At 42.2% G+C, this 19,212-nt stretch overlaps 1 protein-coding gene across 2 annotated transcripts in view; it reads right to left on the reverse strand.

Annotated features, from left to right (window-relative positions):
• SLAIN2 (SLAIN motif family member 2) overlaps nucleotides 1–19,212 on the reverse strand; it is a 95,582-nt gene that overhangs the window by 24,431 nt on the left and 51,939 nt on the right. For both annotated transcript variants that reach the window (XM_073608476.1, XM_073608477.1), the window contains exons 4-6: nucleotides 12,022–12,186; nucleotides 7,070–7,429; nucleotides 3,816–3,953 (exon numbers count right to left, since the gene is read on the reverse strand). In XM_073608476.1, coding sequence (XP_073464577.1) covers nucleotides 3,816–3,953; nucleotides 7,070–7,429; nucleotides 12,022–12,186 — 663 coding nt within the window. The remainder of the gene's footprint in view (nucleotides 1–3,815; nucleotides 3,954–7,069; nucleotides 7,430–12,021; nucleotides 12,187–19,212) is intronic.

Below are 19,212 nucleotides of genomic sequence, written 5' to 3' on the forward strand. Positions count from 1 at the left end.
ATTGTTCGAGTGGATCTGAAGAACCCTCTAGTTCTACCTGAAATGCACTCACTGCCTGCCGGACTGCCTACAACTCCCTTTGGTTGGAAGACCACCTTGCTTCTCTAGGGGACCAAGTCCCCTGGGCTACCCTGCTTCCCAGATGCGCTCCCAAACCAAAATGACTGGCATCAGTGGTTAAAACGTTTGTCTGTGGAGTAGTCCATTCCAGGCCTCTGCACAGGTTGTGCTGAGCCCACCACCAAAGGGATCTCTCAATCCTTGAGAGAAGGGAAACTTTGGTGTCCAGGGTGTTTCTGTTCCAATTTTTTATGAGAAAAGCCTGCAAAGGTGGAATTGGAACCTTGCCCAAGGCACTGAAAGAGAACAGGACGTCATAACGCCACCTGTGAGATTTCTCTCAGCAAGACCAATTGACTGCCCTGTAGTTTTGCCGCCAACCGGTTCATCTTTTTTTTTTTTTAATTCTTTTTATGGAGTTTTACATTTGAAGATACAAAAAACAGAGCCTATTGGGTATACCCAGGCTCAGCACGTAACATTGCAATAACACTATATAAAAAATAAAACCTTAACAGTAGTGCCACTATTGGCAATAGGACAAAACTACATGCTCCAACAACAGGTGAAGTTGTTGGTATATTATAGGTATCAGCTACTCAGGGATAGCATTAAGCAAAATTAACAAGATGGAAATTACAACTCTTAGACATGCGGATTAGGTGTGGGTTCTACACATGTTCACCTGGGTTTGTTAAATCGGTCCATCTTAAAAATAAAAAGTTTCTTTTGGTAGAAAATTCTTTCCCTCCACCGAGGCACTCTCGTAACCCTAGGTATGAGAACCTCTGGGAAGGTACTAGGCAGGATTTGTCCCGGTTGATCAACCAACCTAAAGCCTGGAGATAATCCTGAAGCTCCTTCAGTTCTGCTGTTAGTTGGTGATAGCACCTGGCTATCAAAAGAAAATTGTCAAAAAAAGGAATGATCATGATTGCTCTCATCAGCAAGGGAGACAAGGCCTCCGCTAGAATTTTTGTAAAAATTCTTGGAGCCGAAGCTAGGCCAAACGGCAGGGTCTGACATTGAAAATGGCGTATCTCTGATCCCATCCTGACCGCCAATCTGAGATATCTTTGAAGCGCTGGGTGAATTGGGATATGGAGATATGCATCTCAGAGATCCAGAGTGGTCATGAAACAATTCTGAAATAGGAGGATTCTCAATGAGAAGATGGACTCCATTTTGAAGTGTTTGTATCTCAGAGATTGATTCAGGGGTCGAAGATTGAGAATTAGTCGAAATTTGGCTGATGGTTTCTTCACCACAAAGACATGTGAATAAAACCCCTGTCCCTGTTCTTTCCAGGGAATTGGGTGAGTACTTTCTGGTCCAAAAGATCTCCTATTAGGAGACACAGTGCCTCTGCCTTTTCCCGATTCTGGGGGAGGCTTGTCACTAGCAACCTTTTTTTTTTTTGGGGGGGGGGGGGGGGGGGGGCATTGAGTTTTACAGATTCGAACTCCAACCTGTAGCCATTGTGGATCAGATCCAGACAGAATGTACTTGGAGGAAGTTGCTGCCCATTGAGGGAATAAGTTCCCCAGCCTTCCTCCCACTGGGAGACTGGAGGAGTCATTGGGTTTTAGTGGGTTTCCGAGGAGGATTGAAGTGTATCCGTCCTCTACCTCTACCCTTGTGTCCCGTCTAATGCTTTTTTGGGTGGTTATCCAGGTCAGGTTGTGCTCGTTGTCTCTGGCCACGAAAGAACTACCAGTTACCGGCTTTCTTTTTAGCCTCCAGGAAGGCCTTCTTTTTGTCTGCAGTGCGCTCTAGCACTTCCTTTAGGCCTGATCCAAAAAGAAGATTTCCTGAAAAGGGGATGCTGCAAAGGTGAAATTTGAACTCTGAGTCCCCTGTCCATGTTTTCAGCCAGAGGGCTCGTCTTGCTGAGTTCACCAAGGCAGCAGATCTGCAGGTAATTTCACTGACTCTGCTGAGGCATCTGCCAAATAACCTACTGCTTTAAAAAGCAGAGGAAAATAGTTTAAAATCTGCTGTCTTGAGGTCCCAGCCGACAGGTGTGACTGAAGCTGGGAAAGCCAACATTCCAGATTTCTGCCACTAAGGCTGGTTTTAGGTTGACCGAAGTGGAATCCCATGCTCTGTGCAGTAGGACATCTCCCCTTTTGTCCATTGGGTCTTTCAAAGCCCCCATATCATCGAAGGCCAAGTCCGATTGTTTGGCAAGAGAGGTGCATCCAGCTTTGGTACCTTATTCCAAAGTTTGGATGCATCTTCCTCAAAGGGGAACCTACTTTTTTAGGCCCCATAAAAAAAAAAAAAAAAAAAAATTGGGCACAATTAGCCATTTTCCCTTCCCGGTGTCATGCGACTCGTTAGTGTTACAAGGTTTCAGGTGTGACTGGGGAGAAGGTGTGCTCAATTTGGTGCTATCACTCTCTCATACTGGTCACTGGAAGTTCAACATAGCAAAGAACTCTCTGAGGATCTGAAAAAAAAAAAAAAAGAATTGTTGCTCTACATAAAGATGGCCTAGGCTATAAAAAGATTGCCAAGACCCTGAAACTGAGCTGCAGCACGGTGGCCAAGACTATACAGCAGTTAAACAGGACAGGTTCCACTAAGAACAGGCCTCGCCATGGTCGACCAAAGAAGTTGAGTGCATGTGCTCAGTGTCATATCCAGAGGCTGTCTTTGGGAAATAGACGTATGAGTGCTGCAGAGGTTGAAGGAGTGGGGGGTCAGCCTGTCAGTGCTCAGACCATACGACCATAGATGATGCACAAAGAAGCCTGCAAGCATTTTGCTGAAGATGAGCAAACTAAATACATGGTTTACTGGAACCATGCCCTGTGGTCTGATGAGACCAAGATAAAACTTATTTGGTTCAGATGGTGTCAAGCGTGTGTGGCAGCAACCAGGTGAGGAGTACAAAGACAAGTGTGTCTTGCCTACAGTCAAGCGTGGTGGGTGGGAGTGTCACGGTCTGGGGCTGCATGAGTGCTGCCGGAACTGGGGAGCTACAGTTCATTGAGGGGAACCATGAATGCCAACATCTATTGTGACATACTAAAGCAGAGCATGATGCCCTCCCTTCGGAGACTGGGCCGCAGGGCAGTATTCCAGCATGACCAATGACCCCAAACACACCTCCAAGACAAACACTGCCTTGCTAAAGAAGCTGAGGGTAAAGGTGATGGACTGGCCAAGCATGTCTCCAGACCTAAACCCTATTGAGCATCCTCAAACAGAAGGTGGAGGAGCGCAAGGTCTCTAACATCCACCAGCTTCCTGATGTCGTCATGGGAGGAGTGAAAAGGACTCCAGTGGCAACCTGTGAAGCTCTAGTGAACTGCATGCCCAAGAGGGTTAAGGCAGTGCTGGAAAATAATGGCGGCCACACAAAATATTGATACTTTGGGCCCAATTTGGCCATTTTCACTTAGGGGTGTGCTCCCTTTTGTTGCCATTAGACATTAATGGCTGTATGTTGAGTTATTTTGAGGGGGACAGCAAATTTACGCTGTTATATACAAGCTGTACACTCACTACTTTACATTGTAGCAAAGAGTCATTTTGTCAGTGTTGTCACATGAAAAGATATAATAAATTATTTACAAAAATGTGAGGGGTGTACTCACTTTTGTGAGATACTGTATCTGCAGGCTAATCCCAAACTTCCTTTAACATTTGAGCGCTTGCTGATCACATGACCAAACCACTGTCATTATAGAACACCTAATAATATATAACTCAGTAAGCAGCGTGAAGCAACACAAATTTTCACTTACTGGAAGTGCTCAGCGCTCGGGAGGATCCTCCATTTGGAACCTGCAGATTTGACTCACAACTTCTGCTGTTTTTTACAGCCTCTGCGGTTTGAATGCCTGTCGCCTTAGAGAGATTTGGAAGACTCCGTCTCAGTTTCTCTGTGCAAACAAAATACAAAAACAGTACGTAAGTAAAGAGTGCTGAGCAGCATACAACAGTTAGGCCTCATGTACATTGATGCTGCTAAACGGATGTTTAGGAGCAGTTGGGCATTTTTTTCAACTGCTCCTGAACTCTCCTCTATGTTATCTTATCAGTACATGTACACAGGGTCATTTATAGTCCTTTCTAGGCAGTTGAGTTTAGAGGACTTTTTTGGAAAGCAAAAAAATTAGTTCAGACGCTGAGTTTAGAGGCATTTCAAGCACCAAACGCTTCTAAAACGCGGTAACTGGGTTTCGTTTATAGGCATTTTTAATTTTTGGCTATTTTGAAAAAAAAAAAAAAAAAAAAAATAATATATATATAAAATTTTTTTCAAACGCGGCAAAACACCGCTAAACGCGGCATGTAAACACGGCAAAACGGACGTTTTAAACGTGGGTTACTATCTGTCAAGTTAAATCGTTCAGGAGAGGTTGTAAAAATGTCCCGTGTACATTAAGCCTAAGAGCTCAAGTGCCTAAAAGATAACTGAACAGATACAAGTCAAATTTTTACCCATGCAAGAAAGATGGACAGTCATCTCATATTTACCAGTTCTCACATCTTTAATGCTGTCTACATACTTTGCTTGGCTGATAACCTGGCTTGGAATACAGATGAGATCTTACATCAATTACTTTTCTGTTTTGCAGGCAGTCACAGCAGCCTTAGAGCTTCAGTCAGGGAATTACTGAACCATCTGATAAAAGGTGGGTGTGGGGAACCCTTTTCCCAGAAGATGACAGTTCCAGGAGCAGAAGGGATGGCAGGGAGGGGGGGGTCACACACTTCAAATTAGGACTGTTCTCAGTCTACAAAGTGCTATAATGGTGCAGCATAACAGCAAACTAAATAATCATAGGAATAGAAAAAACAGAAATAAAAACTGCGCTATAGAATATGTGAACGATTAATGATATAAACAGCAGCAATTCTAACAATAAACATCAATTGTAGAATCAAACATAGAAAAATAAAAGAATTGCGCTAGCTAAATGTGCAATTTAACATACATAACATAAATAAAAAAATCATGTGAAGGAGGATAAATGCAAAAGACAGCTGCATATAATCCACAATAGTGTCCCATCAAATGAAAAAGAAAAAAGAAATAAGATGAAGTAGTGACTCCTGATCATTTATGGGTGATCTGGAGTCACTACTTCATCTTATTTCTTTTTTCTTTTTCATTTGATGGGACACTATTGTGGATTATATGCAGCTGTCTTTTGCATTTATCCTCCTTCACATGATTTTTTATTTATGTTATGTATGTTAAATTGCACATTTAGCTAGCGCAATTCTTTTATTTTTCTAATCATGGGAATAGTCTAACCAAAGTTCTGATGTGAGAAAGCGGAAGAAAATGCTTCAAAGCTTGAAATTCCAGCACAGTTTGATTGTCTGACTTGTGTGGTTTAGAGGAATTCCCAGACATTACACAACGGAACCGAGGGTGCAAGACATCACAAAGTCGATCACAGTAATCCTAAAAATTAAAGCCTAACTCAAGCCAAAATATGTGTTTTTCCCCCAATTGAAAAAGAAAGGGGAAGAATTTAAATTTGTTAGGGTTTTGCTTCTTTCTATAACCCCTTTGGGGAAAATTTCCCTCCTCCTGTAATGCCTGTGGAAAAGAAAGGGGGTTCAGACTTTACCAATACTGAAAGCAGCAATAAAAACACCAACAAAAGTTCTAACCTTCATTCTGCAAAAAAATTGTTTTTTGTCTTTCTCCCAAAAAGAGGGATATTTCACTACCTTTCCTGACAGGGAGTAGGAAGACATCTTCCCAGCAGTGACACAGATTGCCAAACCCTCCCTCACTTCACCAAACAAAGCATGAAGGCAAATCCACAAACCAGCAAAGTGCACTACAAGTCCCAGCTTCTAATGTCCAGTGTCTGCAATATCAATGAGATTCACTCCAATCGGAATCCTAATCAGCATAGTCAGGGAATATGACAGGAGCATCCTGCAGCTTCCAGAAGAGCTCCTTGATGATCCAAAGCAGCTCAAAGAAAACAGGAGCAGAGGACCCTCATCAACATAACAGTAATCACTTATAAAGAAAAAAAATAGCACTTACAGTTAAAATTCTTGGTAATCAAAATGTCCTGGCCGGCATCACAGGGACCCCCTCTGACAGCTGTCAAAAAGCCACCAATAGACAGCAGTTAGTGCCGCTGCCTAATGCCTCGTGGTGGCCTCTATGGGCTGGTGAAAAGAAGGGGGGGGGGGGGGGGGGCTGTAACATGTTTTGAAGGACAACTCTTCTTTCTCAAACCAACCCCTAAAGGTAACAATTGGACTTGAGGTTTGAGAAAGAAGGGTTGTCATTTGAAACATGTTACCGCCTACCTTTTTCCACCAGCATGTAGAGGTCACCACAAGGCATAAGGCAGTGGCACTGGATCTGCCGTTTTCTCCTGTATACCTCCACCTTTGCGATTCCTACCACTTTTGCTAAAAGTCCAAGAATTTTAACAGTAAGTGTGCTATTTTGTTCTTTTAATAAATGATTATGGTTATGCTAATGAGGATCCCGCGCTCCTGTTTTCTTGTCACTTCACCAAACAAAATGTTTGGCTGGAATTAAATCAGCAGACAAGCATGTGAGCTAATAAAAAGAAAATGGTGCCATTAATCACAGTGCAGTGGATTTAAATAACTTCTGCCTTCCAAAGTAAGTAGCCGTTATTCAAGCTGCTGCTAAGATTTTCTTTATGAAAAGAGCTCCATGTGACCCCGTATTCTGCTGACTAGAAAGAATCTCTTTATAAAAAACTACCTCAAATCAATCCATTAAGACTGCGGTCCTGAGCAAAACTACGCTGCTCTGAGCAGTGGTAGCCTTACAGATGATACCGGTAGCTTCAGCTGTTAAAAGCTGATCACCATGGGATTTTAACTGACAGGGTCCTCAAACATTATAAGGGAACAAGTGATTGGGAGTTTATACTTCCTCTGTGAAAGTAGAAATCCTCTCAAATAGGTTCACATAACATGGAAATCTTAGAATAATGGATATCCAATAGAAAGTACAAGTGCTTTTTTAACAGTAACTTACCTTCATTTTTCACCACATTTGTCTGTAAGTCTGTGGTGTGCCCCTGAAGCGAAAGGCGGGGTTGCTGTAGACGGCTAAGCATGGGTTGAGGGGATACACCTCTGTAATCCAAGCTGCGTGCCGGAGACCTGGAGCGCGGAGAGTTCCTGGGAGACTGTCTGGGAGAGGGGCGAGGAGAGTGACGTGGTGAGGGTGAGAATCTGCTCACAGGCAAATGACCTGAATGGTGACTTCCATCTTCGTCATCTTCTAAGCTCTGAGCATCAAGTTCCTGGTCACTATACGCCCCTCTTCTCATGGAGTGACATGATGAACCAGAGCTGCGTCGAGAAGCTGAAGCTGCATACTCTTGTCGAAGACCTTAATGTAGAAAAGGAAGACACTTTGTGACCCAGCAGAACCTTTCACAAACATGATATTTCTCTAAAACAAACCATAAGCTCGGTAGCAGTTTACTGCTATCTGCAGTACTTTTGGAGCTATGAAACTTTGACCATTTGCTCCTTTTTTTCAGCAGAGATCAGGCTCTCTTGGCACTATATAAGCTTGCTGGCTTTTCTTTTTCCCCCCAGTATGAGAAAAGAATGGGACATATAAAACATTTTTTTCTCATCCACCTACAAATATACATAAAAAGTAAAAACTTATCTGAAAAAAAAAAAAGAGCTAGAGAGCTAAAAACCTGCATTTACTGAACCCTAAATGCATAATCCTGCCCATTATTACAAGACCACAACTGTCCAGTAACACGATTTGCTAGCATCTTACTTACATCGATGCCTGAGATGCCAGAGTAGCCATTTTACTTCACTAAAAAAGTAATCTCTGTTATCAGTATGTGGAAAATACTCCCACTTGCTGACATTGTTGTGTCAGCATTGTAAAAGTATCAGCGTGAAATACGTAGGCCAAGTGTGAGGAAAGGTCATGAGGGTATGGCTCATTAAAGTGCTTATAAAGCCTAAACATTTTTGACCCTAATATACTCCTTGCCTTAAGGTAAAAAAAATGTTTAGGCATCTGTATCGTCCTCTCACCTCCCCTCTTACCTACCTACCTGAGCCCTCATTGGGTCCAGCACTGTGTCTGTCTGCAGCTTTTCTCTCCTGTCAATTCCTGGTCTTACTGAGGCAGCAGTTCAATTGGCAATGACAGGTAAGAGGGGGACGGAGCTGCGTCCCACTGTCTGTGTCTATAGATGCAGAGAGCTGGGCTATAGATTGCACTGCGCAGGCAAGTATAAACCTGTTCCTTTTTAACAGCTGCTGGAAACTGCCCTGAGAGCCTAGCTTCTGGTATGCTAAATGTTAACAGCAGCCGCTGCTACTGAGAAAAGTTGCACTGCTCAGCCACCTCCTTCTGCCCACTCAGTATTATAAGGGATATGAATGACAATTCTCCCACAAAGCATTGCATTTTGCAAATAGAGGAGCAGTTGTTGAATGACCATCAGCCATTCAAAGAACACAATGAATTGTGTGAGTGGTAATATGAACAATATGAATGGCAGAAGAAAATTACCAAACTTCAGCTTTAGGCCTCATGCACACTGGATGTTTTTACAGCAGTTTTTGACTTTGGGTGTTTTTTTTTTTTTCTGCAGCCAGTAAACTCCTCAGCAGTTATCTTTAGGGCTGAAATAACTAATCGATTAATCGACAACTAATCGATTATGAAATTAATCGATTACTATTTTCATAATCGATTAATCGGCCAGTAACATAATAGGGTTAAAAAAAAACTAAAATGAGCCCTTTATAGTACAAAAAGAGCAAATAATCGCTACTGCAAATATTAATTTCACAGTTCTACACTAAAAAAAATTAACCCCTTACAGTAGTGATTATCTGCTTTTTTTTTTTGTACTATAAAGGGCTAATTTTAGTTTTTATCACCCCATTATGTTACTAAATGTCTTAGACCTGGTTCACATCTATGTGTTTTTTGGTGCTTTTTGCAGAAACGCACTACAGTTCATTCACATGGCTTCCTATGGGACACGTTCACACAAAACGGTGCTTTTTTGGTTCAATATATAGAGAAGCTGCAGAAAAGCATGTAATGCGTTTTTGCAGCAATATGTGTTTTTTAATCTGCCCAACAACAAATTGGCCAAAAAACTGCAAAAACGCAAATCGCAGCAAAATCACATGCACAAAAATCAAAACGCACAGCAAAAAGCACTGCAGAAACAGATGAAAAGCAAACTGCATAGGTGTGTACTGAGCCTTATGCTGGCCACACAGATCAATTTTTAGACGAGAATATTCAGACGAAAACTCTTTGTACATTCACTGAATGAAAGAACGAACGTTCTTAAAATTACATTTTTTTTTAAGGAAGACATTGTTTTTGTTTTTAATAAAAAAAATTGATCTCTGAGTCTGATGGTATTTACCAGATTCACCCTTTAATAGTATATACAGTATATCTCCTCTAATAGTATATACAGTATATCTCCTCTAATAGTATATACAGTATATATCTCCTCTAATAGTTTATACAGTATATCTCTCCTCTAATAGTTTATACAGTATATCTCTCCTCTAATAGTTTATACAGTATATCTCTCCTCTAATAGTTTATACAGTATATGTCTTCTGTCTGTTATTCTCAGAGTGGATTCGCTATTTTGCACCCTGACCATATAGTTGGTTATTCATATTTACCAATGCATAGAGATATTTAAGAATAAATTGCCTTTTTTTTAAAACTGTACACATTAACTAAATTATACACCACACTTTTTTTATAAGGTTATTAACCGAATAATCGAAACAATAATCGGCCAACTAATCGATTATGAAAATAATCGTTAGTTGCAACCCTAGTTATCTTACGTGTACAACCTTCAAAATGCAAAGCACACATACAGGCTTTAACAAATCAGGGTGGGCAAATTTAAGTGAACCTGCCCTGGTCTAAAATGTTCCTAAGCTTACACCAGTGATGAAGCAGTGGCACCTTTTTGTACCTGCAAAATCAATCCCTGTGTCTCTACAGAGCCCCTTGCATCCTAGGACTGAGTTGCACAAGACCTTGCAAGTCGAAAACAATAAGTACAACTAAAGTCTCCTATATGACATATATATATACCAAATCCAATTACTATGTGATGCCCAAGCCTCACAAAGCAAACAAAAAACTTCCTTTACCTGCCCTAACTGAGCCAGATCCTCCTTAATAGGTGTCCCACACACTCCCCCTCCCAGACACTGCAGATCACAGTGAGGGGTTTCAGCAATATATGCAGTGCTGTCAATCCAGAAAGCAGTGGGCAAGGCTAGGTGTGGCTGGGTGCGGATTCAGAACATGCAGGCTTGTGAAATAGCAGAGACAATGCTGACTGCCATGCCCTAATTTTTTCATCCCATTGTAGTGCAAACAGGCACAGCCTACATGAAAGTAGCAGTGCCACTCTGAATTCAGGAGTAGTGCAGCATCATCCCCACAGATCATAGGAAGTTGCACTAGGTGGACTTCACAGGTAGGATTAACAGGTATTAAGGGACTCTGCAGGGGGACTAAGAAAAAATGTGTAAGTGCAGATGCACTTATAAATTAGGGCATCTATTCAGCCCCTCTAAACGCCAGGTATAAAAAAAAGGTTATATGTGCATTTAGGAGCATCTGGCATTTTTTCCAGCTCTTCCCCTGAACATATCTTTTGCTGTTTTATTATTCAGCCTGTAAATGATCCTTTTCTAATACGCCTGCAAACGTATGTGCGTGTGCTTTTATTGGCAAAAAGAAAAACAAAACAAAAAAAAAAAATGAAAGCCAAAAACCTGTTTTTTTTTTTTTTTTTTTTTTTTTTTTTAAAGCCCAGTGTGTATGAGGCCTAACAGACTGAGAAGGCTCTAGTTTTTGACATCTGAATGGCAGGTAGTAGGGCCAAACCTTGAAAATAAACACAAAGGTTGAATTAGAGGTTCTTTATGGATAATAAATTTCACTTTAGAGATGTAATATATGAAGTCTAATCCTGTATCTTAAAAAGATACTTAAAAGGTAAATTTAACCAAAAAAAACCCCAAACATATACTTACCTGCTCTGTACAATGGTTTTGCACAGAGCAGCCCTGATCCTCCTCTTCTCAGGTCCCCCCGCTGAGTGCCCCTATAGCAAGCCTCTTGCTATGGGGGCACTCATGTGTGCTTGCATCCGACTCGGTGGGAGGGATTGCCCTGTCAACACTGTGTTGATGGGGGAATAGAGCGAATTTCTTTCCTGCAAGAAAGAAATTTGCTCTGTGTATGGCCTGCATTAGTATTATGAGTTACATGAGTTACATGAATACAATAGGAAATGTATACAATATATACAGTAAAACCTTAGCATAATTCGCTCCAGAAACATGCTTGTAATCCAAAGCACTTGTATATCAAAGCAAATTTCCCCATAAGAAATAATGGAAGCTCAAATGATTTATTCGACAACCATTTATTCATAAGTCCTTCAGTTTATAGTCCATATAAAAAGATTACAGCAATGGTAACCAGGTAGTGGAATCATAAAATGTCCATCCACAAATGGAAGCCTCCACAAGGGGATTAGAAGCAAAAATCAGCAGGAGCTACAGAGTATAAAAGAGAAGAGGGGCATCTCTAAGTGTAAAAATAAGTTGCTAAATGTTGTACCTTCATTAAATGTAACCATATTACTACACTTAGAGGCGCCTCTCCTCTTTTATACTCAGTTGTGACATGACGCTACTTGTATATCAAGTCAAAATGTATTAAAACATTTTACCTGTCTTGCAAAACACTCTCAAACCAAGGTCTTACTGTATATATTTATTTTTTATTCTTTATTTGCAAAAGTCCATTATGTTCAGCTGTCATTGTGTAAGACTTAATCCAAAAGTTAGTCACATAACAATACAGTCCACAAAACGTGACATAATAAAATGAAAATAGGATAGATTTCTAATAAAATGTTCCATACTCACTTTCTTCCTGCATCCGGGCCAATATCTGGACATCTGTGACATCATTTAGCTTGTAATTTGAACCTACGGAGTCTTCGTCCATCTCAGATGTACTGAGCTCACTGTCCACTGAGGATTGTGGGCTGACAGGAGGGGGGTTCCTGTCAGAGGAGCTTTTATAAAGTCCTAGTGAACAAAACACAGAAATTAAAAAAAAAAAAAAATTATAGTCTTTTTTCAACTAAAATAGTATAACATAAAACAAGGATTTTTCTAACCAATATCTGACAATTTCTGCCGTATACAGAGTATGCATTTAACCCACGTAAAGCAAATCCCTCCCTTCAAGTCTTTAGCAGGATTGGAGGAGGACTTTTGTCACAATGTCACATTTGACATTTTTCAGGGTTGACTAGTTTGTATACTAAAAAGTTAACCATACATGATCAGATTTCACCGCCCAGGTTCACACTAGTGTGATCTTAGATATCGCATGCGATTTTCACCCACACTGCAGGTGCCGATCACTTGCAATCTCTGTGAGATGCGAGTTCAGCCATACAGTTGTATGGCTAAACTCGCATTAAATTCACAGGGAAAAAAAAAAGCGCAGGGACTTCCCCTCCCCCCGCACTAAAATTGGATCGCATAGCTGTTCTCACTCTTGTGCGAGTTCACAGTTCGCACTGCTATCTGTGTACCGATCTGGGGGTATTGACACCTGCAGCGGCTCGCAGAAGGCAGTGTGAACTGCCTGCGGGAGAGATAGGATGTGGGAACCAGCGCTGTATTTGCGCTGGGTCCTGCATCGCATCAGGGCCGCTTTACACTGCAGTGATGCGGGAACCCTGTGAATCCACTGCGGGTTCCCACATCACATGTCTCCTGGCAGCAGTTCACACTAGCCCTATGTAAACTGCTGGAAGCGTCAAAAGTTAATGACAAATAAGTTTGCATATCACAATGTGATCTGCAAATTCGGACAGGAATCGGATCACATGGGTGTGAACATCCGTGCGGTGCGATTCTGCTGCGGACCAAAAAAAAAAAAAAAAAAAAAAAAAAAAAGAAAGGGTCCTATGCGAGTTTGTCCGAATGCAATTTCAGCCATACTATCTGTATGGCTGAAATCGCATTGCACAGATTTGGCATGCGATTTGCATTGTGGCGCGAATCACATCCGACCTTGGACAACGCTGCAGTGTGAATCGGCACTTAGTGTGAACCTAGGCACACGATGTATTGACAACCGCAGAGGTTCGCAGAAGGCAGTGTGAACTGCCTGCAGGAGAAATGCGATGCGGGAACCAGCACTGTAATCGCGCTGGTTTCCGCATCGCATCAGTGTGAACCTAGGCTCCATCTACATGGGACAGTGTGGATGGAGGAATCTCAGCTTCCAGCTATTGTTTTTATGCAGCCCCTGCACCCCCAGCTGCCTTAATATACAAACAGGGTCAGGGTGTGAAGAACAAATGCAATGAGATAAAAAAAAAAAAAAAAAAAAAAAACTTAAGTGATTTGTAACTCTAGGAATTTCAATTTTAGTTATTTCTATATGTAAATATACATTTGTATAATTGTGAATGATTTAGCCCCTTATTAAGCACAAGCTCACTTTCCAACACAAATTATATGGTATGACAAGCCAAATTCCTTTTTTATATATGTTCTGGAAATATTGTCAGGAAACAGACCAAGCACAACACAACCCTACCATGATGTCAAGGACTTATTTAAAGAGGTTTGCCACAAACATTTTCTCTAATCAGTATAATTTTAGATGTCTATGTCTAGAAATAATGGTAACGCCATCTACTATATTTCTAGTTGCCTTGCATTGTAGCGGTGAGTTTTCAGTTGTTGGCTAAAGATGTTCAAAGAGACTGGTTGCTAGGGGCCCTTCCAGCCAAGCATGCAGCTTGATCCTACATAATGACACTACACCCCCTACTTATATCTTCAGACACAAGGAAAGCAAGCTGGGCCATCTACAATGAATTCCTCATGCTATGGCCGGCCATACTCAGAAATAAGATGCTCTAATCAGATAACCAGACATACTTTGCCGGATTGTTTGGGAAATCTGGTCGTTTACATCTGCAGGTTTATAACCAGTTTTTTCCTAGGGCTCCATTAACAATTGAATTGTTGTAAAGCTGGATACACTCTATACAAATTTTCTGCAGATTTTTTTTCTTTTAGATTTACCAAAACCATATAATATGAGGTCAAACCTAAACACTTTCAATTTGCATGCAATCAGGCAGGCCCTTGCACTACATAGTTCAAGATAAATCTAAAGGAAATCGAACAAAAGTTGTATAGTGTGTATGCAGCTTAAGGTGGTTGTAAATCTAGTTACACCACAGGTAAGCCTATAATAAGGCTTACCTGTAGGTACTGTAAATATCTCCTAAACCTGCACGGTTTAGGAGATATTTACCATATACGCTTGCGCCTAAGTCATCGGCGCATGCGCACTGAAGAAATGGCTCGCTCGTGCCGTTTCTTCAACGGTCATGCCGTGACCGGCGGCTCCCGGAGTGACGTCGGCCAATCACAGCATCGCAGCCCACGAACCCGGAAATAACTCCAGGAGACATGTTGCCGGTCACAGCAGTGTGTTGATCTAAGGTAAGTATTTCATAATGAGCTAGTATGCGATGCATACTAGATCATATGTCTTTGTCTTACAGGATTTGATTTTTTTTTTTTTCTTCGGGTTTACAACCACTCTAAGTAGTTTCCTCTTTGCTTGTTGGCAATGTCTTCATTTGTAGCACATTGAAATGAACAAATAGACCAGTCTCTTAAGCTGGATACACACTATACTTTTGTTGTTCGATTTCCTTTAGATTTACCTTCAACTATGTAGTGCAAGGACCTGCCTGATTACATACAAATTGAAAGTGTTTAGGTTTGACCTCATATTATATGGTTTTGGTAAATCTAAAAGAAAAAAACTGCAGAAAATTGAATAGCGTGTATCCAGCTTAAGTAGTAAAGTAATAAAAACTGTCAGCATAGCAACGACTTTGTTCTTTAACTTTAACTCATCATTGAGATGCAATACTCAAGAGGCTGATAAAGAGTCACACCTAAAGTGTATCTAAACTGAAAAACAAATTCAGTATATAGAAGCCAAAAAAAATAAAAATAAAAAAAGTGTCTGTACTTGATCAGCAGATTGAACTCTTATAGCCATGGCCGAGCTTAGTGCATCCACCAGATTAGACTTCATATTGATCTTGTCAGATACACTTATGACCGAAATGACTCCCAAAGGAGTAGGCTTTGAAGGTTCTGAATTGGAGTCAGAAATAATGATAGGGGCCTTAGACATTGGCGAAGTCTCAAGAAGGTCAGAGGTAGTTGCTCTGTCTGAACATCAGACCAATTTATTAATCGGACACAAACTGAAAAAGTCAGCAATGGAGATTAGAGAGGGGTTGAGGACAAACCTATGGTATATAAAACGGGGGTACCAGAATGTTGACTAAAGACATCTGTTCCTACATGGGAGAAAGACAAATTGTCCTCAGAAACTGTAGGGGAACGTGGGACAAGGTCACCTGATATAACTTGACTGTCCTCTAAACCTTTTTAGAAATACATAATACACTTGTAGGTTGTTGTATGACAACTAGGGCAAATAGGAGGTAAGGCCTCAGATAATCATAAACCAGGGCAGATTAATATGGAGTGAGGTATAAGCAGTCGGAAGGTGACAACATCACTGAAGGCAGGCAGTGGGTCAGACTGGAGAATCTACATGGGGTTTCTAAAGTATGAGGACAGAAAAGAGGCAGAGTAGCATGTATGCATTGCTCTGTGCTGCAAGTGAGGTCAGCACTGACTTCTCACAGTCTGATTGCATCTTAGGGGAGAAAAAGCAGGAAGGTTTAGCTAAAGCTAAGGCCCCTTTCACACGGACGGATAGAATGGTGCTTTTAGCTGCGGATTTTCTAATTTTCTAACGCAGCTAAAAGCACACAATGCTTTCCATACTCATTCACATAGGGTGGGGGGCCGGGATCTGGGGTCTCCCGGATTCCAATAAGCCCTCCGCCCGCAGACCCCGACAACCAACGGCCAGGGTTGTCGGGAAGAGGCCCTTGTCCTCATCAACATGGGGATAAGGTGCTTTGGGGTGGGGGGGGGGGGTCGCAGGGCGCCCCCTCCCCCAAAACACCCACCCCCCATGTTGAGGGCATGCGGCCTGGTACGGCTCAGGATGAGGGGGGCGCTCACACGTCCCCACCCCCTTTCCTGACCGACCGGGCTGCGTGCTCGGATAAGGGTCTGGTATGGATTTGAGGGGGACCCCACGCCGTTTGGCATAGGGGTTCCTCTTAAAATCCATACCAGACCGAAGGGCCTGGTATGCCCCTGGGGGGGAACCCACGCCATTTTTTTATTTAAAATTTGGCGTGGAGCTCCCCCTCAAGATTCATACCAAACAGTGCTAGTCGGCACCCTGTCGGGTTGCCATGGAAATGGCGAACCGCAGCCAAACGCGACCGCAGCTAATCGCACTGTGCAAATACAGCTGATCGCAGTGCCTGGAGTCTTGAACTCCACAGGAAAAAAAAAAACATGCTTTTAACTGCGGCAGAATAGCCATCCATGTGAAATTCGCCTTAGTGTGTGAGAGCTGTGAGGCAATTCCTGCTATGCCAGAATCAGAATTCCTCCACAAATGAGTCAAAGGGACAGGGTGACACTCGAAAGCCACTGTTGTAGGTCTAGAAAAAGGAGACAGTAGTGCACTATTTCAGTACTAAAAGTTAATCAAGGTCACATCAAAAAGTGTTAACCATAACAGACATCTACTGATGGAGTTTGAAAACAGTGCTCTACCCATACAGGCACAGTACAAGGTCTGGGAAGTGCCATGGCAGAGCTGGATGTTCAAAGGAGACTAATTATATTGCATCGGCCCATGCAAGTTATTAACAGACTGAGCGAAATAATGAGAGCATTCATATGGCTAATTGACGTAGAACACGCAAGTCTGAGAGGCACCAAAATGCAGAGCACAGTGTAACATGCAAGGAAGGTGACATGACAGGATGATGTACTTCCTCAATGTATGTGTTAACGTGAAAATGGCAGAGGCTGGGTTAAACCAAAGGTTGTACCAATGCTCTGAATATTGTTAGCACTGTGTGACCAACTAAGGTGGCAGTAAGCAAAGGTGTAGCGAGATGTATATTTAAAAAAAAAAAAAAAAAAAAAAAAACCTTGGACCCGAACAACCCAAGTTCGCAACAGGAGTCTAAGTATAAGAGTCCCATGCAGACATTATGCAAACTCTACATGCAAAACCAGGAGCACAAAATTGTTACTACACATCAGGCCCTAGATGCAATGAATAACATAAAACCTTTGGCTTAAAAAAGACAGACTTGTGCTAAGGCTGTAAACTTACCCTAGAGACAGATTTTTAGAGAATGTGTATGGCAAGGAAAAGTGAATGTATCCCCACATAACCACTAAGGTATACAAAGGAGTGAAGGCTAAAACAAGTAACAAGGCCTTTATCAAGAGCTGGGAAGTTTTCTAATTCAGGCTCTCAAGCTCCGCTCCAGTGGGAATAGAAGGCTCTGTGAGAGACAGGTGGAGGTGACATTTCTGGCAGCTCTGGGTTGTATTAACAGTCTGCAGACTCTACCATGTGTAGGAAGGTACAACCTAATGCCTGGGAGTCAGCCAAACCCAGGTAACCGCAAATAGAAACAATTAATAATAATTAATGTGATCTGTGAGCTTACAGTGGGATTGGAAAAACCTTGTCCTCCCTTAAGGACTAATACTGCACATGCCAGTTTGCAAAAACAGACTTTCCCAGACTTGATTGTCAAGCCCACTAGATAGCCCCTAAAAGGACATCCACATTTTCTAAAGACATTTAGCTCTTGGAGATTACGTTCCTCTGTGCTTTCCTCACTGCTGGGGAATTAGCAACTACAATCACAGAAAGAATCATCCTCCTCTCCACTTAAAGTAGAGTAAATTTCCTTTCGCTGGACTTCCTACATGAATCAGCTGGGAAAGTCAGTGGCGTCGCTAGGGGGTGGCTTCTGGGGCTATAGCCCCAAGTCTCTTACCAGGTGCAGCGGTGCCATCAGGGCTGGACTGGCCTACCGAGAAATTTCCCGGGAGGCCGCCTGCCCTCAGTGCTCTGGGGACGCTTTGGGCTCAGAGCTTGCCTTCGAGTTAAAAGAAATGCAGTCAGCAGCCAAATTTTCCAGCACTGTCCACTGAACTGTTACCTGCAGGCTGTGGAGTTATATGCCTGAGTTCAGCAGCAGGAGAACAGAACGGCCGGCTGGATTTCTCATTGCATCCAGCCGGCGCCGCCCACTAGCCTGGTGCCTGACCTGCAGAGTCACACTGTAATTATGCCTGAGGGCAGCAGAACAGAACGGCCGTGGCGGAAGAGTTAAGGTGCTGCTGGAATCTGGATATATTCACTCATTCATTCTCTCCCCTTTCTCCTTAAGAAAAAAAAAATAAAAAATTGGGGGCAAGAAGGCTGGCAAGGGACCTAAGAGGAGAACCCAGGCTGCCCTGCGCAAAATCACTGCACAGAGCAGGCAAGTAGAACATGTCTGTTATTTTTAAAGAAGAAAAAAAAAAATAAACAAGAATTTAGTATCACTTTAAAGTGTATTTGGTGATCCATTTCCTGTTCTTGTTGGAGGAGGTGCCTATAACTCATATGCTCTCCTGGAAGACTATTTTGGAAAACTTTTTGAAAAAGGCCATGCTGCCGTTTTTATAGAATCCTGCTACTAAGAACAGATAACCCAAAACTGTCATTTTTTTCTTTTTGCATCTGTCTGAGATCAAATACCCTTGACTGGTTAAACCATGGATGGAAACTTGGCTGGTTCAGCAGGGACAGGCCGAGCTTCGATCCATCTATGGGCAAGCTGTTTGTACCAAAGTCGATCCATCGATCAACTTGGGTACACAACCAGCATGTCAGATTTTTAGCATGCAATTTTTTCCAGTGGCTGCAGCCGCCAGCAGTAATCATTGTGCTCGGCAGGGACAGCTCCCCTCGCCCCCTCCCTGCCAGGAGAACACAATAGCTCTGCAGGAGGGATTTCTCCATCAACACTGACTGTTGATGGGGGAATTGAGCCATTTTCAATGTAAACAAAATCGCATAATCTATGGCCTGCCTTAGAGCTCACAAAC

This window comes from Aquarana catesbeiana, linkage group LG01 (genome assembly GCF_042186555.1).
Source record: "Aquarana catesbeiana isolate 2022-GZ linkage group LG01, ASM4218655v1, whole genome shotgun sequence".
Classification (NCBI taxonomy): domain Eukaryota; kingdom Metazoa; phylum Chordata; class Amphibia; order Anura; family Ranidae; genus Aquarana; species Aquarana catesbeiana.